This window comes from Chlamydotis macqueenii, chromosome 17, assembly GCF_036417535.1.
Source record: "Chlamydotis macqueenii isolate bChlMac1 chromosome 17, bChlMac1.mat, whole genome shotgun sequence".
In the NCBI taxonomy this organism is placed as follows: domain Eukaryota; kingdom Metazoa; phylum Chordata; class Aves; order Otidiformes; family Otididae; genus Chlamydotis; species Chlamydotis macqueenii.
Window position 1 is genome coordinate 4,234,831 of NC_141572.1, and position 23,233 is coordinate 4,258,063.

Below are 23,233 nucleotides of genomic sequence, written 5' to 3' on the forward strand. Positions count from 1 at the left end.
CATCGCTTCACCTATGCCGACATCGCACCGCCAAGATCATCATCATCATCCTCCTCATAACAAACCACCTCAGCCCCAATTCTTCTCCAGGGAACGGCGCTGACTCACGGTGATGGAAATCCACCACAGAATTGCAGCACTGGAGAGGTAAAGATCTGCATGAAAAAGGCACCAGGCACGTAACCCACGGGCTAAAGAGCTCGTCAAAATCCTGCGCCGGGATGTTCAAAACCACAGCTCAAGTGACGAAGACATCCTTCGGGTTTAGAGGCCAAAAGGAGGGAGCTGCCCCAAGCTCACCAAAACGCTCAGGAGGCACGCGAACCAACCCAACGGAGGTGAGCGCTTGGTTGATGTCTCCTGAAAAGGAGCAAACTGTGGAAAACTCCTCCGATGACATTATGCGTGAAAGCAGGGAGGTGAATTTTTAATTGCCCAATTTGGCGCTCAGCCAGGGCACCTCCTGGCTTCGCAGAACCGGATTTTAAAGCTAATGGGGAACTCAGGGGAGAGCCGGCCACCGTTCCTCCCAGCAAAGCGGTCACCGGGGCGCAAACCACCCTCGCCTTTCCTGGAACCGGCCGCCTTCAGGCAGCTTTCACAGGAACCTCTGAATAATCGCCATGGACTTCCACGGAAACGTAGGATGCAGTGATGTGGCCTCACGTGACCATCACCCTCTCCTGTTTTTGCATTCCTCCCTGCACCTGCTGCCCAGGGAGTTTCCTTTGGGAAATCCCCAGGGAGGCAAAAGGGGTTCCCGGCCTGAGGGTGCACAATCCCCAAACCTCCAGCAGCCTGGGAAGCATCCCGTCACCAACCCCAACGAACCCCAGGGGGACATAACACTTCCTCCATGCCTTCAGAAGTTTTAGCCTCCCACCATTTTATTGATTTTTTTTTTTTTTTTTTGCAACACCACCCATTCTCAACCCAACACCACCATGTTGAGACTCTCCAGCACACCAGCCACCCCAGGACGTAGCATTAATCCCACATCAATCCCAGCAGGCATGTTCCCTCTGATTTGAGGATGCTGAAACAATCCCTGCCAAATCCCACCTGGTCCTCAAGAAGGCTGAAAGCCCTCAAGCCCTAGATGCCAGGCTAAAAGCATGATGGAGTCTGCCTTTTGTAAAAAAAGGCCTCTGCAGAAAAATGTCCCTACGTTTACACCAGCACGACACTCGTGTGACCAGCACGTCTGCCATCGCACAAGTGCCACGGCGCCTGCGCCAGCACACATCAGTCCCGGGGAAGCGGGAGGCAGGCAACTGCGTCCGCTTACACCTGCCCTCCGCTAAGCATCACACTAAAAAAAATAAAATAAAATAAAATTAACCCCAACTGGCATAGCTACATCAGCCAAAAAGCAGATGGGCAGCAAGTCAGCACGACTAAAGACACGGCAGCGTCCCAGGTGGCAAACACAGGGCCAGATCTTGAGTCAGGCTCGGCACCACCCACGCCCAGCGGCTTGGACGTGCCCAGCAAACCTCCTCCTGCGCTGGCAGGAGCCCCACGCGGCGGTGCGAAGGGCGCTGCCAGGCTGGTGCTGGCTCAGGCCAAGGGCAAGGAGGAGCCCCGGAGACCCCGTCCGGGAGCGGGTCCTGCCCTGCACCCCAGGAAGCCGCAGCCCAACCACTGGGAGACACCAGGTGCATCCTCCGGCACATGGAGGAGGGAAAAATCCACTCCGGCAGCTTCTACAGACCTCACTGATATAAAAATAAAAAATTGAGGGGAAATGAAAAGACAAAAGCCCTTCTCAGCCTGCTGTTATCAAGGAGAGGAAATGAGACTTCTAAAGCTCCCATTCTGAGAGGAGTGGGGGGAGAGAAATCCCACTCCAGACGCACTTGAGCGAACGGCTTTTGAAATGGAAATGTCACTCCTCAGAAACACTGAAATTTCCTCCTGCCAGGGAGGAGGGAGGAGGCAGAGGAGCGAGCAGGGACTCCTCAGCCATGACAACCCAAACGGGGGTCCATTCAGGGCAGCGCGGGCAGCCCTGGGAGCGGGTTCGGCAGGGAGTGAATCGGGGACCAACTGGGACACGGTGGGGGGATATCGGGAAGGCTCAAAGGGTCATCACATTTAGAGGGGAGGGAAGAGAATAAATGAAGATAGCTGTATTTAATCAGTGCTGCAAATAAGACAGACCTCAAAGCTGCTCCGTTCTCCCTGTACAACCACCACCCAAATTATTTTTCCCAAATTCTGGAGGTTGAGCTGCCTTCTGAGAAGGAGCTTGACTAACGGGGAAAGGAAACGCATGCAAGACCCAAGACGGTTTAAGCGGTGGCTGAGATGCCTTGTGGGACTCACCCAAACCTCCTCTTACACGCAAGACCCACTGCACCAAGCCAGAATCACTAACAACTCCCCTGGGGCGCGGGCAGGGGTCACTGGTCAATCTGACCCGCAGACTTCACTGGTGGAGACAACAAGGGAAAAAACAAGCAACTCTTTCATCAGGAATCCAAGCCGATCCCACCTCCATTTCAAGGTGGACGCACCAGAAAACCTGTTCAAGTGTGAAACAAGGCTCACAGCTGCTTAAGATGCCTTTGAAAAATTTTTAACATAAAAGTTTTAAATTCTATGTTGGATACAGAACAGGCTTGGAGGGGGTACAAAAGCCATTCCCTTGAATCAGCCTGGCTTTTAACGAAGCTTTGAGTAGCCTCCTCTGTCCCGGCCGCACCACTGAAGCCTGTTCAACTCCCCCTTCACACCGACATCTCCGCTTTAAGCGGGTGCTGGCTCCGCACCCTGCACAACAACTCCACCTGCCCCTCCAGACGTACAAACCGTGTTCCTGGACACACAGAACGTGTACCAGCCATGGTCCCAAACACCCCGGGACGCAGGCGGGGAGAGCGGACACGGCCCCCCGGCCGCTCGCAGGTACCCCTGCACGGCAGAGGCGGGTGCCGCGCGGAGCAAGGCGCTCCGCCGCGCGCAGGATGCGTGCCGTCAGGGGAGCACGGGCGGCGCAACGCAACCGTCAGCTGCACCATCAATCAGAGCCAGCCGCCGCCTGCGCTCAATGGTTTATTGTTCTAATAATTGTGCAGACACGTGGAAGGGGGTGCCTCAACGTTCGCCGCCTGTTTGAGTAGCCATTTCCTCCGCTGTTCCGCCTGCTTTTCCGTCAGGAGGCCGCATCCTGAGTCCTGGAGGCAGCAGCAGTGCCAGTTACCCCTACCGCCATCCCCGCGGCCGACGGAGCAGGGACGTGGGAGGAAACAACGTCCCCCAGCAGCAGGGAACGCAGGCGGGTGCTGGTCCAGACATGAGCCATCAACCCACTCCTCCACCTCGACACGCCCAGAAAAACATGCAAACCAAACCTTTCATGAGAGTTTTGGATTTATGTGGAGATAATTTCCACCCCCCACCCCCCCCCCCCCCCATTCAGCAGGCAGAGACAGTCTCAGGGCACAGGAACCATCACGGTGCCTCAAGCGTAACGCTCCTCAAGCATCACCCAGCTCTGCGAGCAGAGTAAGACTGACCAAGAAAAGACCAAATGCTGAGAAGCACAGGGTAAAACAGCTCCTGAAGGCTGAGGGCAGATGCACTCTTTCTAATTGCAAATGGTTGTGGAAGCCACTCAAACTGCAAACCTCTGCCCAGGCTGCTCCTGCAGCAAAGCGTGAAGCGTCCCTGCCTCTGTGGGCCAGGGCGTTACAGGAAAAAAAAAAAACTCCAACACCTCAGCTCCCATGGCAAGAGTAAGCCCAGGGTGAATTTGTTATTATCTGTTAGCAAAGCAGCAGCTTCCCACCAAGGCTGGAATTTCCATCTCGGTTTGGCAGGCACGGGGCTGTGAAATGATTACTGTGTTTACTTTTCCTTTGCTAACTATAAAATCCCATTCCACTGCCCTGCCAAGAATGACTGAAGCTAATAAAATTCAGGCATTTGGAAGAAAGCAATAATAAACCTCCCTTTTGGGGCCTTTATGATGAAATTTCCCCGCTCCGATCAGCGATTATGCTGTATTCACGAACGCTAGTGATGCCTCCAAGTGCACCCAGACTGACTCAAATCAATATCGAGCTTTGCTGGGGACTGCAAGCCTTTCTCTTTGCTGCTGCTGAAGGCAGAATCACTGAGCTGCGCAGCTAGAAGCAGCCTTTGAAAACACAGCTTACAAATATATAAGGCAGCATGTGTGTGTACATATATGTATATTAAAAGTAGGCTTTTCAATAACTTAAAAACCTGTGAAAAAGTATATACACAAATAACATCCACGGATGCATGACTTCACAAATCCCTCTCCAAATATGCTGAAAGCCATTAACAGAATGCGCACTATATATTTATATAACATACCTGCCTATTCTTCGGGAGCTTTTAGTGTTTGGAGAGCGTGACGTTCCTGTGTTTACATCTGCCACTCTGCCCGCTGCCGAGGCAGAAACACATCGCTGCCGGGGGCAATCTGCTCCGTGTCAGGCCTGCCACGGCTGGCACAAGATAAAATAACGCAGACCTGAAACACAGTCTGAAATAAAAGCCTACGCTTGGTTTGGTCGCATAACCACGTGGGATGGCTTGCTTTGCGCTCGGCTATGGTTCTTTCTTAAGCAGCCGCGGGAACGGCAGCGTCCAACACGGAAATCAGAAGGCAGAAAGGATCATTGCTGGTCCTCGGGGAGCAGCACAGGGAGGAGAGCTCAGCCACGGTCAGGGCAGCGATCAGAGCAGGCTGCTCAAAGACAAGCCTAGGAAGCATCACCACGCAGGTGGAGAAGGAGATAAAGTGCCAAGACAGCGCAGAAACTGGAGGCAGTGCAGCGGGGTGCTGCTCGGGATGGGGCAGAGGCACCACGCACAGAGCAACCCCACATCTGCTGCCCATCTCCTCCTCTGCTGCATGGCACCGCCACAGGACAGTGCTCTGCTCTTCCCCTGCATCCCAGAGGAAAAGGATGCGGGATTAAAGGGTTGGTCACTCCCAGGGTGGGATGAAAGCAAGCAGAAGCCAGGCTGAACACTGCAGACCGCTGGGTAGAAGCCCATTTGCAAGGGCAGAGGGAGCAGGCTCTGCTATGTTCTTGCTCCTTATCCTCCTGGAAAAAGGTGCCAAGAATTAGAATTACATTTTTCGAGAGCAGCAGAACAAGCCAAGGGCCTGTCAGCTTGTCCTAAAACAACCCCTCTCCGCTCGCCAAGCGCGCGGCCAGCATTCCTGATGCGCACCAGTGTCCATCGCCCCGTGGGCCCCCCCACGCCGCGCAAAGCTGCAGAGCATGTTGTGATGGAGTAAGCCAGAAAACACTGAACGTTCTCTGCCTAAAACACAGCCAAAGAGTTCTTATGTTTAAAAAGCACGTTTGGGTCCAAAAAGAAAGAACGATTTGAGCGAGCGATTATAACCAGGCCCTTTGGCACTCGACAGCTCCTCGCTCGTTATCGATGCCGAGGGTGTTGTTAAGAGATGAGGCTCCACGAAGCACGGACGCAAAGTCACGGAGCTTTAGCGAGGGCTGTTGCCATGTTCAATATGTTCTTGCAGCACCAACACCACAGGCACCAAGAGCAGCAACTCCTCTCTGCCAAATCCATCTCTGAAATCGCTCCCCTACTCCATCCCCTCCAGCAATAGCAGGCAAACACCATCGATTGCTGCTGCATCTCCTCCACGGCTTTCCGCTCAGCGCTGGGAAGGAAGGATTGAGCATGAAATCCTCTCCTCCGCAAAACACAGCACGCAAAATTAATCTGATCGGTGTCACAACTCACTGCCTCTCGTTCCGTGAGTCAGAGCTGCGGACAGGCTACATTTCATAATGATGGAAAAGTACAGCACCAAAAACGTGCTCAGTGCTGCCTGTTCACGGAGAAGACACTCCAGCTGCTCCCACCAAACCCCTTGCCCTCCCCAGGAAGGGCCTTGGCGAGGAGAAGCGCGCAGGGACGCCGAACACGGAGGAACTCCATGTTCATCTGCGAGATGATGTACGTGCTGGTGAATGGGTAACAACTCCCGCTGGTTCACCGCCCGTGCTAACCTGTCAGATCCCATGGAAGCAGGAAGAATCATGTACCCCATCTTGGTGCATGCCTGGATCCGGTGGGAGCTGGAGCAATGCCCTGCCCAGCAGCACTCACATCCCCTCCCAGAAGATGAGGGGAAGAGAAAAAAAACCCAGAGCAGGCTGAAACCGCAGAGGGAGAAGAAAATAGCCAGGACATCACTCTTGGTACCAGGACTGAATTCTTCCCTGGAAACCTGTTCCAGGTGGAGGTTTCTTTTTCACCACAAATGTGCAAAACCAGGTTGACCGCAGGCGGACAGCAGCAGCGGCCAGCACAGCCTTCCTCCCCCCGCACCATCCCCGTGCTTCGGAGCAAGGCACAGACCGGTGCCAGATCCTGCCACACCAACCCCCTTTCCCAAGTCCCGGCTGAGGACTGACAAAGTCACAAACTAGCTTTGCTCTCCTGTATTTCCAGGACATAACAGGGCACATAATTTTTGCTATTAAAAAAAAATAGGTACACGCAAGACGTACAAACACTTCAAAGATGGAAAAGAAAAACCTCCACAAATCCACGCAGCACACTCGTGCTCTCAACGCTGCCCTGTTGGAAGCAAAAAAACCTGGCAATATTTCTTCCAGTTACCAGGGTGAGGCACACAAAGTCAAGGGACTTTCTTTCCCTCAAGCAGATCAGGTGAGATGTCGCACTGCGCGAGCCTGGTGATATTGACTGAGCGGAACAGAAAAGCCCAATTATGTAAATGATGAAGCCGGCTCCCGAGAAGCAGCCAGCCTTATCACACCGCCCTTCTCCACCGCTGCAGCTTGAAAGGTAATTTAAAAGGTGGGTTTGGACGTCCATCACCACAAACAAGCCGAAGAAGTGCGAAACAACAACCTGCACTTGAGGCACTGTCAGTTCGCCCGTCGGTTTTCCAGCCACGCTGAGCCCCGGCTCGGAGACGGCTGCAGGCTGGAGCGGCCGGGGAGGGGAGAGCTGGGCCGCAGGCGGCTCAGGGAAGTCAAGCTCAGTTTTTACATCCTGCCTCCGGAGCGTTTCTGCGGCCCATGAGGGCTTTCCCTGCTGTGCCCATAGAAACTTCAGCTGAAAAATGGAATAAAATCAGTTGTCTTGCCAGTCATGGTGCTCCTTCCCTTCACCCCCTGCTCCAAGGCCAGCTGGAGGAGTTGAGCATCTCACGAGGACTACACAAGGCCTAACAGCGTCTGGTTTTCAAATGAGTACGTGCATGGGATGGAGCATCCCGTTGCAGGTATGGGACAGGCCGCTGACAAGCCCTCGCAGTCATCCTGGCACAGCCGCTTCCCAGCGGGCAGAGCTGCGCTCCCGAAGCTGCGTGTTCACGAGCAGGTGAGCAGGGTTGGACACATTCACCCTCACCCTCCTGCGATCTGGAAACGATCTTTGGAGCAGGGAGGAAAGCAGGGGAAAGGAGAAATCCCGGCAGAAGTGTTTGCGCTGTGACAACATGAACAATGCAAATATTTCAGCTTTTAAATATGTTTGGAATGACAGAGAATGCCAACATCTCCCTCATCTTCCCAGAAACAGCTTTGAATCATCGCTGCCCTAACGTAAAGTCCCCTCCCTCCTCCCTCCCCTACCCCATCAAATCATTTTTGCAATAGATTGTTATCAAGCGCCAGTCGACGGCGTGAGCAGCCGCACGGCAGATGGGCGGACGCTGAACGCGTCGCAGGAGGATCCTCCTACAGCCGCTGAACTCAACAACCCCGCGTCGCGCGCTCCTGACAGGCGCCCAACCGCACCACGGGCCACGGGGAAAGCCTGGCCCGCCTCCCCGTCGAGGTGGCTGCGAGGAGAGTTTGTAAGAAACCCTGTTCTCTGCAGGGGAGGATAAAAGCAGGAAAGACGTAGGGAAGTCTGGACCCACAAAAACTGCTGCATTTCACTGCTCACACCTGAGGTTAGAGCCACTGCCACAGGAATCTGCTCCTCCAAGCAGCAGTTGGGAGGCCACACGGCACGCGTGGGCTTCGCACCCAGCACCCCGCAGTCCTTAGGGCAAGGATTTCTCTTCTCTAGGACAGATATTTGAGGCACTTCACCTTCCACAGGGGGAGAATTCGTCTTCTTCTCGTGGCAAGTCATTTGAGGCATTTCACCTCTCACCAAGCCACACGCCGGCGCAGAGCCCTGCGTCTCACCGGGGTTTCGGATAACCCAGAGCAAGCAGGGTGCTGGCGGCACCGGCGTGTCCCCTCTCCATCGGTGCCACCGCTGCTCCACAGGATCCCTCTGCCCGGCCGTCCCGCGGGGATCCCCGGCAGCCACCCCCTCCCCATCAGACGTGGGAAAGGGCTTCCTCTCCTGCAGCACAGACGTGCAGCCAAGGAGGGCGGCCCCGCGCTGCCGCTGGGTCCCTGCTTGCAGACATTCATCAAAAGCCCCAGTAGCGAGTCCAGAGCTCTTTTTCCCAAGTGAAAAACAACCTCCGGCGGGAAAGGGAGAGCCCAGCGTGATCCACGTCGCAAACTCAGAGGCTACAGGAGGACACGTGCCCGGGGACGGCCAACGCTGGCAGCTTGGTTTTGCTCTCCAGCCCCTCTGCGCTATTGTTCCGCGGCAATAAATCACGAGGAGGCGCTGGAATTCAAAGCTGGTTTCTACAAGAGGGAGCCCGGGGTGCAAGAACTGAGATGCCGCCTCGCTTTCGCTCGCTAATTCCCTCGGCAGCCGCCGCGCTCAGCGCCTTTCTCCACTCCTACGCATCCCGTCGGAGTGCTGCGGCTCTCCCAGTTCAAAGCACTGCTGCGTTTCCACCCCCTCCGCTCCCTTCCCCCAGCGCTGGATTACTCAATTAGAGATTATGCTTTTGCCAGTTACCTCCAAGCCAACTGGGGCCTCTGCCAAGGTCAACACAAGTTCCAGCCAGTTTCATTAATAACTGCGAGACCAACCCACTGGAAACTCTGAGAGGTTAATCCCAGCAACAGATCAGTGTTCCCATAACAAAGCCACAGAGCTGAAACGCAACTGGTGATCCACCAACACGCCAGCCCAGCCATCCGCACCGAGAGCTGTGGTGCTGCCCCTCGAGCATCCCTCCTCGTGCTGGGGCAAACCCCATCGCCGGCGTCCCTGGCCTCTGGCTCCTCTTCCCCGGCACATTCAGCAAGGGACAGAGCCGCTACCGGGGGCCAGCCCTACCAAGGCACCGGCGAGGGGAAGCAAGGCTCCCGAAAGGCCTTTCGGCTGTCCTGGGTGTTCCGCCAGCCCGCGGCCGGGGCAGGAGTTAGCACGCTCGCCAAAAGCCTTTCCATCCCACAGCCTGTTTTCCAGGAGTTCATTGTCAATTGGGCTCTGGAACGAGCAGCCAGTGTGAAATTTGGCATGGGTGCTGCTGGCTTCAATGCATCATTAAAAAGGCATTTTAAATGTGTTAATTCCTCCTTTTTCAATTAATTGCTTTTAAAGCTACATTAGTGTGCACCAAAGCAAAATACCCTTTGCCCTAATTTCTGCTTTGCCATACGTAGTTCCTGGCCTCAGTGCTGTTTTTTTCCAATAGTCCTCCTTTCCCTTTTCTTATTCCAGGTTTTAGAACGTAGCACAACAAAAACACTCATGGAGAGAGGGAAGAAATTAAAATCCTTCAGCAATGTAAAGGGGAGCCCAAGTCCTAACAACACACGGTTTCTTAATAGCCTTTTTCCATCGATAGTTGTTAAATTATCTCACAAAAGAGGGAAGTGGCATTGTCCCTTGTACGGACGGGGAAATCTGAGATACAGAAAAGGGAAGGGACTTACCCGGTGACCAGCAGCCTGCCAGGGCAGATGGCAGCGAGGTTCAGGTTTCCTAAGCCTCCACCCAGCCCCGTTCCCGTGGGACCACACGGCTCCCCGTAAGCGTATTCCTGCCGGAGCCGTAGGCTATGCTTAAGTGCAGCCAGCCAGCCCTTGCAAGGGGACTAAACGCAGATCAGGACTGACTCACATCCTATAGGAAGGAGCAGCAAACCACGTACGTGGTGGAAAAGCGTTCCTAGAAATGGGAAGAACAAGTGGAAGCAGAACAGGAATAAGAAGAAACAGAAAGGGAGAGCAGGCGCTGCTCGACCAGACACGCCACGCTCAGCGTCCCTACGGCGCAGGATCGCACACGGCACCAGCTGCGCACGTAGGCGCAGAGACAGGGCATGGTGCAGATCATTACTGGCCGGCTCTGGAGCCGTCTGTTTTGCTCCTATCTGCTGATACGTGATGAACGTCCGTGACTTTCTCTATCAGAAAGAAAGCAGAAGCCATCAAGAGTCCTGGGAACCAGCTCCTGCATCTCTGCCAAGAGCACGCCTGGCAAATCCGCATCACGGCAGCTCTTCCAGCAAATCTCCCATCCAGGCTTGCAGTGATTGAATAAACAGTTCTGCTTAGGTTTGCCTGCTTATTCCCAGCCAGCTTAACGGAGCATCTTCTCAGAGGCAGCATCAGCCCACGCTGGCACAGAGAGATTTTGCTTCTCCCCCAGCTCTCCTGGCTTCAACCAGCAGCAGGAGCACAGGCTGCAACATCACAGCAACCTCTCTGGCACAGACAAAGATGCTCAAGTGGGGGAAAGCAGGCAAGAAAACAACCTTCTCTTCCCCGGCTCGAAAACTAACACCAGCGTTCGAGGATATGAGCAACGCAAGGTTCGTGAGGAAAGGTAATGTCTTTTACTAGACCAACTGAGACTGAGCTGTGAAGCTGCTGCTTTTGAAAGGCACGCTGCCCAAAAGCGCGTATGTTTTCTCCAGCTGTAATGCGACGATCGAATAGAAGACATTACCTTCTCCTTACAAACCCAGCCTCGCTTGGAGCAAGGCTGCAGTGATCCTGAACGCGGTAAAGGGGCCCAGCTCATCCCACGCTTGGGAGAGGTAGGTAAGGAATAAAAGACCTAAGAGACCCACCTCTCTTCTGGTGGTGGTAACGGGAAAAACTCTGGAACCTGTTACCAGGATTTGGCACATCAATGACTTCATCCGCATTCACAGCACAGATTATGGCCCAAAACAAAGGCGTTGGAAACGTGTAGGAACAGTGGTAGCTTCTCTCCCCAAGGCTAAAGGTTGGTAAACTCAATATAACCAGTAGTTTTCAGGGATGTGCTAAACTTGCACCACCAGAGACGTGATTCTGCATCTCAGCTCCACCGCTGCTCTGAAACCAGACACCAGCAGGTACCCACTGCCTCAAAGCGACATCCGTTGCTGCTGCATTAGTTATGTCCCTTGGGACAGTCAGGCTGGCACCCAGAGCGTATAAGCAAAGCACTACTCTTTTTATTGAGGGTTTTATGAAGCTCTTTACCGTGCAAAAATAAGTTCAATCTGCAAAACCACCACAAAAAGCAGTCCCAGCGCTGTTACTGGGATGAGTAAATTGAGCTTCTCCGCACGCAGTGACTGCAGCAATGTGGAATGGGGTAAGGGGTAAGCAAACAGCTCCCACGATACTCTGTCTAAACAACCAGCAGCGTGTTTAGCAATACCGGGCTCACATGGTGCATCTCAGCCAAAGAGCTCACCTGGCCTGCAAAGCTGCCTGAGATAAAGTACCCAGCGGCTTCATCAGGCACTGAGTCAGCAGCACCGATCAAACAACAAATTTCTCTCTCCAGCCCAGGTCACTGGGATATACATCCTGCTACCACGCAGGTGCCACCGCTCTGGGACACATGTCCTGCCACCACGCATGTGCCACTGCTCTGGTCCACATGCAGCTCGCAGATGCGCAGGGACCTCCGGCTCTGCGCCCACCTTGCAGAGCGCTCGCAGGAAGGGAGGAACACCACAACAGCAAGCGTCCAGAGCCTGTGGCCAAGGACCAGTCTCAGCTCTTGACGTTTCCTCTGGACCAGCACACTCAGCACATTAAAGGAGCTGCTCTGAGGCTCAGGGCGACGCACAGATCAGCGGCAGGAGCTGCAGCACGACCGTAATGTCCACAAGCAGTTTATAGACTAGTCTGAGGATGCCTGCTCAAAAATAAAGCCAAAAGACTGCTTTTAATCCAACTCCCAAGCTGCAAAGGCAGAGAAACCTTCAGAGTGGTGGTCCTACACTCCAGACTCGCCTCCTGCTCCCAACCACTAGAACAGCACACTAAGATCATCCCAGACTTGCAGTGAGCTCCATCAAACCCATTCTGGAAACAGCTCCTGCTTGCTTTGAGCAACTGATCCCAGCTCCACCTAGGTTCTCACTAGTCAGAGACACTGCATTTTTTTCTTCCTTCCAGACTCTGAAATTACAAATGGCTCCACTAAAAGCATAATCTTGTCTAGCTGAATTGTGTCTCACAGCTTTCTCTCTCTCTTTCATTTACAAATGTTTTAAGCCCCATAAAACGCATGTAATTCTTGGAAACGTGTCACAGACCAAGCAGCAAATGCAGCCCCTAAACTCACCAACTAATGCCTCAAGAGCGACTCTGCCTATTAGAAACAAATAGCTGAGACAATACGTGGTTTTCCGGTGAGAAGCAGAACAGAACTGCTGATGGAAACAACGTGCAGACAGAAAAGCCATCCTAGTTTCCTCATGTCTTTGGACAGGGATATTTTTTGTTTCGTGGCCAACAGTTTATTTCCCCATCAGCCACCCAACCCAGCATACTTCAAGATGCTCTACGGTTCAGAGCCACCACGACACATCCCAGTGGCACGGAAAGCAGCTCCTGGCTGGTCACAGCTTCGCCTCGTTAAGACATATCTTGGAAGGAGCAGCACAGATGGGATAGAAAAGGGCCACAGCACCTTGCATGCATCTTTTCCAAGGCAACACGCTATCAAAAGCTAACCCAGCAAGACCTTCCTGCCAACCAGGAACACGCCCAAGCTCAAGGTACAATCAAGTACAATTCACCCCACCAGAGCACAAAAGTACATCCAAACAGGCACACAAGCAAGGGATTTCTCTTTGCAACATTTATTACACATGCAGAGGGGACAACTGCAAGTCAACAATTTGTTAAACGAGACTGGGACAAGCAAGGCTTTCCTGGGCAAGATTATATTAAAAAAGCACCAACAACCGATTCAAACTCTTCAAACACCAATATTAAACTAACAGATGTGATAAACAAGAAAGGTCAAGTAAAAATCAAATCAGGACACAGTATCCAGAAAAGCCAGACATGACCATCCCTAATGCAGCCTACAGGAGCTTCCAAATGGTTCTGGTGCATCTAACAGCCCAGCAAACACAGCCCATGACTATAACAGTTACGGGGAAAGCTGACAGGCTTCTCTTTCTCCAAAGAGGTCACCTCATCTCAGCGAATATCATCCAACACCACCAAGCACTGTTTGATGCAGCAGGAATCACCACCTACACTGATTTCAGTACTGGCTCAAGAAGCTCTGCACAAGCCAAGGGGATCCCAAAACACAGACCCCACACCCTGGTAGCATCCCTGGTCATTGTCCCCTTACCTTTGAGAGATCCTCTGTCCCTCCTTGCTGGCTCTGGTTCAGGAGAGGTGAGTGCCGCATCAGCGGGTCCTGCAGCAGATCCAGGCGTGGTCTCTTGGTTTCAATGAACTCCAAGTCTGACGGCTTGGTCAGGTCAGAGAGATAGGAATGCGCCTCGGTCCTCAGGTGCAGCTCCTGAGATCTGGGGACAAAGAGAAAGGAGCCTTTAGAAAACAAACAACCTCTGCTCTCCCCTGCTCTACGACCGCAAGCCACGCGAGGAGGACAGAGGGCTCAGCTTCTGCCCGTTTCCCAGAAAGATGCACAAAGGGTGGACAGTTGGCCCTGGACTCAAACATCTCAGGTCTCTGCAGACCCAGGATGCGTGGCTCCACAGCTCCATCGCTGGGGACGGTCCATTTCCTGGAGCGCTTGCTGTGTACACTGGCAGAACCCAGCATCACCCAGGGGAGCAGGGCGTGGGGTGCAGCATCATCGCTGCCAAAGCTCCAAAAATTCTCCAGTCTGGCCCATAAATCCCCCCATGGCCCCTAAGACCAGACAGGGCTCCCTTCTGCCTCCTTTGCCTTACTTGAGCCAAAGGTACCTGCACCACTGCTTATATTTAGCATCTTCTATAGGAATACCAAAGATTATACGCTGGGGAAAAATATATATATATATATGCATACTCCTCCATGGCTAGACAGTAGGGATTTATTTTTCCAGGATGGAGAGGAAAAAAACTGGCCACACGTAGCTGTATGTCTGACACAGACCTGGCACGCTGCAAAGGCACATCACCCAGCGACAGCAACTGCACCACGAGTCATGTCGGGCTCAAGTCCCCTTCACCTGTTAGATATGATGCAGTTGGTGATACCTGGAAATTTGGTTTGGTTTTGCCCTTTTTTTTTTTTTTAAACAAATTTAGAACTTTTTTTGTAGCTCTGTTTTTCCTAGCAGGAGTCTCTTGTGGGAATTGTAAAGGGATCCTACAAAAATACATTAAACTTTTTACTATGCCCAAGGATCAGCTTTGCTGCAGCAGCTCCAAGGGTGTGTTTTTCACACTTCAGGCAGAAGTGTCTCCTAAAAAAATAAAAATAAAATGAAGCACAGGAGATCCAAAGCTTGGAAAAATCATGGCTTTTTTTTTTTTTTCCTTTCTCCCTTAAACAAGACTGCTCGAGTTCTCCAGAGCCGCGTGGTGAAGTGTCCCAGTTACCAAACTCCACGGCCTCTGAAGCTGCTCGAAGGGGAGGGAGGGGTGCGTTTTGTCAAGAGCACGCGTAAGACAGGGGGTCTTGGGCATCGTTTGGCCAACACCCACAAATTGCAATTGCTGATGTTAATTTATACCTATTTAATTAAATATCTTGGAGAGGATGACAAAAAGGGAAGGACGCAGAGCCCTCCGAAGCCAGTGGCAGTCTTTCCAGCAGCTGTAGCGGCTCTGGGCCGCATCCAGAGAGAGGAGGAACCCGGTGAAAGGCACCTTCTCAGGGGCGGCACCCCAGCAAAGCCCTCTGCCCTCACCCGCAGCAGCACAAACTCAGCCCCGCTCCAGGGAGTGAGATACGGCTTTTTTTTTTTTTTTTAATTTAAACATCAACAGCAGGCACAAAGCAGCGGCATGCCAAGCTCTGCTGCTGTGGGTTTGGCACGGGTGGCCGGCGCTGGGCTTCGGGCAGCAGCTCTGGCGCTGACACACAAACAATCTGGCTTGTCGTCCTCCTCCATCCCAGCAAAAAGGGGACGGGAGAGCGGGGAGGCTCCGGCACTGCCTCTGCCACCCCGATCTCCCACCTGTGAGAAAGAAACAGAACGTACAGCAAGCATTTGGGCGCAGAACAGCTCTTAGATCTGGCAGCAGAGCACAGCTCGCTTCACCTGCGAACGCTTCCACACTGAATGATCCTCAACTTTCCTCAGCAAGCCCAGAAACCTCTCCTGGCACCTCTCAAGTTTCCCGCTGGCTTGTCCCAGCCCCTCGTGCGAGCCCTGCTCGCAGCTGCACGCCGGCTCTGCTGCAAAACCCAGCGACAATACGCAACTGTTGAGCTGGGCAGGTGTTAAAATATTCCAACACCCAAGGCTCTGCTGTGCCGAGGCAATTAAGAATCAGATGTATTTATTTTCACTTCTTCCCTTTCTTTTTTCTTTCCTTTTTGCAGGCTGTATTACCAATAAGCTGCTCATTGACACAGGACGGCTCCGAGACCCCTGCAGTTGTCGGGACACCCCTGCACAGACACAACTGCTACGCTCAGAAAAACCCATGTATTTTTGAGATAAGAGCACCACTCAGCTCTACAAAGGCAGTTGCTCGTAGCAAGGCAGGGGCCGTGCAGGGGAAAGCAGCTGCAGTGTTACAGGGTGCTATTTTATTTCCATTTCCACACGCATTGGAACCGCTGTTAGCTTTATCCACTGGAATTTCCAGCCCCTCCCGAGATCGCTCTGCGACAAAACCCGCTCAGCCTGTCCTGGCTGCTCCTGCTCGAAGCCTTCACACCTTTCCCTCCCTACACCCACACCCGCAGCGAGCTCTTGACAACAGTTTTACACAGTGATGACGCTGCTGTCAGCGCAGGAACAGCCCTGCCTAAAATACCTCCCCGTTACACCAGGTTTGGGGTTTCGCTGCATTTTCCAAATAGTTCCCACCTGGCAGGTTTATTCCAGAGATTCCTACTTTGCTGAAGGCACACAGTGTTTTTAATTGCAGGCGAGTTATGCATGATTAAACGAAATAAACCCAACTGCAGCGTTAATTATGAAGCGGGGCAGGTCCCACCCAGACTCCCTTACCACAAACACTGAACTGCTTAAAAGCAGCGGAGCGGTGCGAGATCGGCTGACGCACCGGGGCTGGGTGCCTGGGGTTCGCCCCGCCGTCCAGCCAGCCGCACGCAGCTCTGCTTTGGGCAGGTCCGAGTCCAAAACCACCAAGATAACCCCAAGATTAGACCTTGGGTTTATTACTGATCTGACAAACCTATCGCACCCTACCAGCTGCAGAGCTGCGTTACTCGTTCGCCAGGGCCGTTTCCTCAGCGAACTCACACGGGGCATCAGGAAGGTAGGAGCAGCTGAATTCCTACAGCTCCAGCGCGTGTGGGTCACTGGGACCTAGGAAAACATCTTCTGCTATGTTACAGTTACACTAGAACCAGCTGAGCGCAAGATGGGCTGAGAAACAGGGTTGACTGTTAGCTGGGTATAGAGGAAGCAGAGAGCATCTCTCTCCTAGGAGGGAGGAACAAATGAGACATCCTGAGCTGTTGCTGGGGTTTGTAAGAGCAGCCCTAGCAAGATCCATATGGATCTTACCTTTATCTTCCTTACTTTGCTGAAGCCAAATCAACGGACAAGCACAAACTTTTCTGGAGGTCAAAGGGAACCAACCCAACCTATTAACCCACCTCAGGAGCACACTGCCTGGCTTCCAGAGCAGCACAACCCTCCCCTGTTCTTCAAACACATCATGTTTCTCCACCAGCTGAGCAGCCAAAGGTGACAGCAGGAGGAACAACTACTCTTCTGTGATATCCAGCGAAGCTTGGCTTCATGGAAACACGTCTTCTGCATCATGGGCTCAAAACACCAGCAGGAACTCCAAGCCAGTTCCCACCAACTTCCAAGCAAGGGCATTTTACATTTTGCTCCCATCCACAAATATTGTTCTCTACATCATGGCGCCAAACAACATAACCGGGCTGGAAAATTGGCTCTTGCTGTCTCCTGGAACCAGAACCAAGGTAAACGATACCCTCGCTGTAGCTGTTTATTTCCTCTGGCTGAGACAGTCTGGTGGGAAATTGTCTCCAAAAACAAGTTTAAAAAAAAAAAAAAGTCTCTAGCCCCCACAGGTACAGATGGACAATAAAATGCTTTTGAGAGCGAGTAATATCGAAAACCACTAGTGTCGAAGTGAATTATTTATAGCCAACGCTAAGATTTGTCAGGGATTTCAGCAACCCCTTTGTGGCTAACGATACCCAGAGCGGGAGACTGAGCGAATTCAGACCTGTTGAAGAAAGAAACCAGAAGGTTTGTAGGAGCAAATCTGCCACCAGACAGCTAGAAAATCACGTACAGGACTGGCTGATGCATTCCCTCTGTCATACACGTGGAGAGGGAGAAAAACCATCACAGCTGAACAGCAGAGGCCACGGGAAGAGCAGCCCGTGTGGGGAACGAGGAGCTCCACACCCTCAGCAACCTCTGCCAGCAGCGGCACTGAACCTTCACAAGCCAAAGGTGTGGGACAGCAGGATGCCCGGCTCAAGGACTCCCAGGTCCCCAGGAGGTCCGACCGAGCAGTCGTGATGCTCCGGCTGCGCATCCACATGCAAGGGCAGGCAGCGGCGCCTCAGCTGCCCCATGCAACCTCCTCCACCCACTTCTTCCAAGCCAACTGCCGTTTAGATGAGAGCAGATGCTGTATTTAAAACTTGCACATTGAAGAGCCCCATACACAGAGCCTGAATTATTCATGGGGACAGGACCGGCAGAAGCTTTAACACTGTGCCACACAATGGCACCGGCTCACTCAAAAGGAGGAGAAAAAATATCGCTGTCTCTCTGCAAGCTCCCCCACCTGCTCCTCACTCCTTTCTCCAGGCACCCAAAACCTGGAGCCGCACTCCACCCCCTCCAGTCCTGGGTGGCTGGAGGCCTGGATTAATGACTGCAGGGACATCCCACGTTTGACCAGGCAGGATGCATGTATTGCAAGATCACCTTTCCTCCCCCAACAAATCTGGTTAAAAATATGCAGGGGAAAGCTGCTTCAGGAGCTCTTTCCCCTCCACCCCAGCCAAGGCAAAGCCCAGGTTTCCCCTCACACCTCCCTGCCAGGGCACACTGGCCCATTCCATGAAGCTCAGCATCTCCACATCTCTGTGGAACCTCAGTAAACTTCCACGTCCACCCACGGAGGCACCTGCAGCTCACACCGGAGCAGAGGGTACCCGTGGGACAGGGCTCGACACCAGCACCAGCATCTGCCCTTTCCAGCCGTTATTCTCCCACGTGACTCCCAGCAGCCACGCACATCGCCCCAGCTTCCCCCCGCTCCGGGGGCTCCCCGGGCAGCAGGACTGACCGCAGGGACCGGGCTGCTCCCATGCCACGCTGCACACAGCTATCTGGGACAGCTGCACAAACGCAGCAGCCGCTTAACGCGTCCCAAACGCCACGCTTCACATCAGCACCGGGCCGACTCTTCAGACTCCTCGGGACAGCTAAGCCATACAGCTCTGAAGAAGGACCACGGTCTCATGAACGGGGAAAATACATCTTCTGTGAAAATAGTGACTCATCTTCTTCTGGACAAAGGCGGAATATACTGTGTTAACGTGCATACCGCTTACTTACAGCCATGTTTTCTGCCAGAGAAGCCATAATCCGCCCCAGCATTCCTGCGTTAATACGGGATCTTGCTCTAAAATTGTAACACCTATGAGAAAGTAATACAAACTCCGTTCCTTGGTTTTTCAGACCCCCTCACCCCACTGGCACTTGCCATTTAACACTCAACTCAGTTTTTCTCACTTCTTTTGCAGACCAAAATATATATATATATAGAAAGGAAAAAAAACCCTAATCCTTGTCACCTTGCCAGGACATTCCTCTGCAAGTATGCATGGTACGACTTGTACCAACAGCAGATCTTGAAATACTTCTCCTCGCTCTTGCAGTCCAGTTGGCACAGCCGAGCGAACAAGCTAAGGGGAAGTCTGTGGATCCTTCCAAGAAAAAGCCTGCTACCAAAAAAACCATCAAGGAAAGCAGCACACCCCTGCAAAGAGACAGAGTCAACTTTCCCTATAGCAGCAGATTCAGAGTGGTTCAAGTTTTCCTTCCTTCTTCTAAGACAGAACTGCTCCACGGGGAGTTCACGTCTGTACTCATCCACCAAGGGGTGATGATGACTCTCAAGGCTGATGGACTTGGAGAAGGGCAGTCTGCAGTTCCCAGCATCTCCTGCAGAACTGGGCTGTCCAAGGTGGGAAGCAGGAGGCACATCACCCCGAGGGAGAAGAGCCCATGGAGCTGGTTCTGCACATCATGCCTGGCCCACCAGGCTCAGCTGTGGGGACATCCAGATGCCTAAGCCTGACATTCAATAAGCTTCTTGCTCAGGGAGCCCCAAAATGTAGGACCATCTCAGCACCCCATTCCTTCTAGCAAGCTACCACTTAACAGTTTTTTGCCACCAACACCTGATTCGTAATTAAAACACTGTGCCCACAGGGAAATGCTTCACCACTTGTTCCCTTTTCACTGGACCACAACCAACCAGCACGCTGGTGACTACAGCGAAACTGCAGCCAGGAGAGACAGAAAACCTGCCAAGCTGTAGGAAGACCATCTAAGCAAGCCCAAATGTTTTCTGCAGGATTTAAAGCATCCATGGGGTCAAGCCTCAAATACCATGTGCAAAGACAGCCTGCAGAGGCTCGAGAGATCTGCCCAAGGTGAAGGCAAAGCCAAACTGGGGGACATCCCCCCAAAACCAGCACAAAGTGAATCCCTGCAGTTTCCAGGAGAGCAGGGCAACAGTGGCCGCCCACCAGGCAGGTGGGCTCAGAGGCAAGCGGGATCAGTGCGAGGCACAGCAATGGCAGGGCAGGGACATCCATCTGGGAACATGCAGAGGGCTCCATCTCCAGCATCATCCATCTGCCAGCTTCCCCTTGCACCAGACTCAAATTTCTTTCTTTAAGGAGAGGAGCGACCCTGGAAGAGCATCAGCCGCCACAACCAACAGTGGCCAGGCTGCTTCCTCTGAATGCCCAAAGCAACAGGGGATTGGAAGGGTTCCCTGTCACCGACACTTGCTGCAAGGGGAAGACTGCCTGATGCCCACCACTGCTGCATGCCAGGGGGGTATCAGGCAGGGAACCAAGGACAAGGTCTTCCTTCCAGATCCAGCAAACCCCTGTGCTTCCCTCTGTTTACCCCCGTGCCCGTGTTGCAGATATTTGTTTGCCTTTGGTCGCTTCCTCCTCCCCAGCCCCTCACGCTGAGAGCCAGCTGCCTCTGCTCAAAACCATCAATCCCAGCCCAGGAACGAAGCCAAAGTGCTTACAGATGCGCCCGGCATGAACCTGCCAAGAGGACTCAGCTGCAGAGATGGCTGCTTTCACCACCTTCCCTCGTCCAGGCTTTGCCAGAGCTATTTTTTGGGGTGGACACTAATGACCAAACCAACCTGCTCCAGAAGCCCCAGGCTCTTGACCCTCGAGCACCTGAGGAACCCTAAGGTGAGCAACCAAGCACCCAAAGGGCTCCATTTACAGCACAGCAGGCACTGTAGATTGTAGAGCAGATCCTCACACCACAAAGATGAAAAAGCAAAGCCCTCATGTGATAGATTTTTCAGTGCAGTGCTTAAAGATGCAGAGAAATAGTAGCTGGCTTTGCAAAACAGACTAACACCACCCCAACACCTCCCAGTTTGAACCATGTCAATAATTAATTACACCAAGCTGAAAATTTCTGCAGATCCCTCATCCTGCATCCCCAGACGGACAATTTTTTTATTTTTTTTTTTTTTTAAAATGAATCTATATCCCAGCACTCTGGCACAAGATGCCAACTGAGCTGAACTTAAGTGGTATTTTTAGCTTTATTACCCAGTATATTTTTGCAAAGGTTCAATTCTTTGGATGTTACACGGAAAATGATGAGATGTAAGTTAGGTCTGTTATAAAAAAGTTTCTTTTTTCAGCACACCAAAGCCGCACCGTTCAGGTTGAGAGCGCTGAAGCAGCCATGATAACCACGTGTATCTAGACATGGCAACCTCAATTAATATTTGCTCACATTCATGCGACTGTCAACACAAAAATAAAGTTTGGAGAATTTGAAACATTTGAAACAAGCAAAGCGAGATGCTTGGATGACCACACCAGATTAGACATGTGGTACAGCAGACACCAAGGACTCGCAGTTGGTTTTTTTTCATGATATAGAAGAACCAAGATAATTTTTTAAATAGCACATTCAGACCTTGAAATCTTCATTTTACTGGAGAACAGAAGTGGTTCTCCAGTTTGCAAACCGTAAGTAGTGTGAAAAACAAACTGGCATGAGCACATCTCCAGATCCTTGATACCCACCTCCCTCAAATTCAGCTGAATCTGACCCACTACCAACTTAATCATAGAATCATAGAATGGTTAGGGTTGGAAGGGACCTTCAAAGGTCATCTAGTCCAACCCCCCTGCAAGGAGCAGGGACATCCCTGACTAGATCAGGTTGCTCAGAGCCTCATCCAGCCTGGCCTTGAATATTTCCAGGGATGGGGCCTCCACCACCTTTCTGGGCAACCTGTTCCAGTGTTCTATAACTCGCATCGTAAAAAACTTTTTCCTAATTTCCAATCTAAATCTACCCCCCTCTATTTTAAAACCATTACCCCTCATCCTATCGTGTTACTCTGCGCTAAGAAATCCAGATTCTCATGGGTTTGGTCCTGCTGAGCACCAAGCTGAACCCATCCCACCAGAAAAAAGAGGGTCCTGTCTGCATCCAGCACCCTGAGGTCCTTCTCCTCTCCCCTGACAATTACGATTTTAGAGAAACAGATTCATCTCTGTGACTCTGCACTGGTTTTATTCTTAGCCCAACTAAGGAATAAGCATTTAAAAAATGCTTTGCATAAATCTACTGTAGCAAGGCTCTTCTTTCACTTCCAGGGCAGTTTTTCCCCAAACCACTAAGCATCAAATGCAGAAGAGAAACTGTGAGAGAGCAGCTTTTTTGCGACGAAACAGAGAGCGAGAGTGACGGCCTTCAGGACAGCCCCGCTCCTGTGGTTACGGCACCAACAGCATTTCCAGTCACGCAGCACTCGCCCAAGCAGCGCCCAAAAACACTGCCAGCCTTGCATGGGAGGTGGGAGATTACGAAAGCAATCGGCAACACAGGGAGAGCCGTGAGGGGAGCAAACAGGAAAAAAGCAGCTCAGAGAAAGTTGGGAGGGGAATGCAGAAAGAGAAACAAAAACAACGAAAGTGAGGAGGAAGAGCAGCAGAAGAGGAAGCGGAGATGCGCAACGGAGCTCTTCTCACTCCTCCCTTCATCCTCGGGAGCCACAGACCAAAACTGACCGCACGGCTTTGTTTTCTACATTGAAGAAAGCCAGCGCAAGCAGTCACAGTGATGTGTAGCTTCAGAGGAGTGAGGGGAGTGGGGATTTCTGTTGTTTGGTGTTTTTAACATGTCTTTAAAACACACGACAGCCCAAGGGAAGAAACCAGAAGGCAAAGGCGTCACTCGCACCAGCACAATGAGGCTAAGACAGGCACGGAGACCCACCACACTCAGTAGCAACACACAACAGAGCGTTGCCCGGGTCTCGGAGCCCTCCTCTGCACCACAGTGCTGCGGAAAATACTTGCTCACACAGGCAGGATGCCCACAGCCCGGCGGGAGGCGGCGAGCCGGTACCTTTCATTGCCTGGCTGGAACTCGGAGAGCAGGGACGGCCTCCGCCGCTGCGGCTGCATGATAGACCCCGGCGGGAGGTGGGAAGCGAAATCCCTGGAATGGTGCTGGTACTCCAACAGCGCGACGTCCTGCAGAAACGAACACAGAAGAGCTCGTTAGGCTGGTGGCAACTTTCAAGCAAGCAGTGAACCCCAGTAACTCAGAAGAAACCATACAGATACTCCTCCTTTGAAGTACCAGGTGCCTTTCCCCCCTCAGAAAGGCTCCCAGTAACCCCAGTCCCACACTGCACTGGGTTGGCAGCTCAGCTCCTGGTCCAGCC

At 52.5% G+C, this 23,233-nt stretch overlaps 1 protein-coding gene across 9 annotated transcripts in view; it reads right to left on the reverse strand.

Annotated features, from left to right (window-relative positions):
* The window catches only part of NCOR2 (nuclear receptor corepressor 2), a 239,535-nt gene that overhangs the window by 131,372 nt on the left and 84,930 nt on the right, over positions 1 to 23,233 (reverse strand). For all 9 annotated transcript variants that reach the window (XM_086761836.1, XM_086761831.1, XM_086761837.1 and 6 more), the window contains exons 3-4: positions 22,912 to 23,039; positions 13,465 to 13,645 (exon numbers count right to left, since the gene is read on the reverse strand). In XM_086761836.1, the coding sequence (XP_086617962.1) occupies positions 13,465 to 13,645; positions 22,912 to 23,039 (309 nt within the window). The remainder of the gene's footprint in view (positions 1 to 13,464; positions 13,646 to 22,911; positions 23,040 to 23,233) is intronic.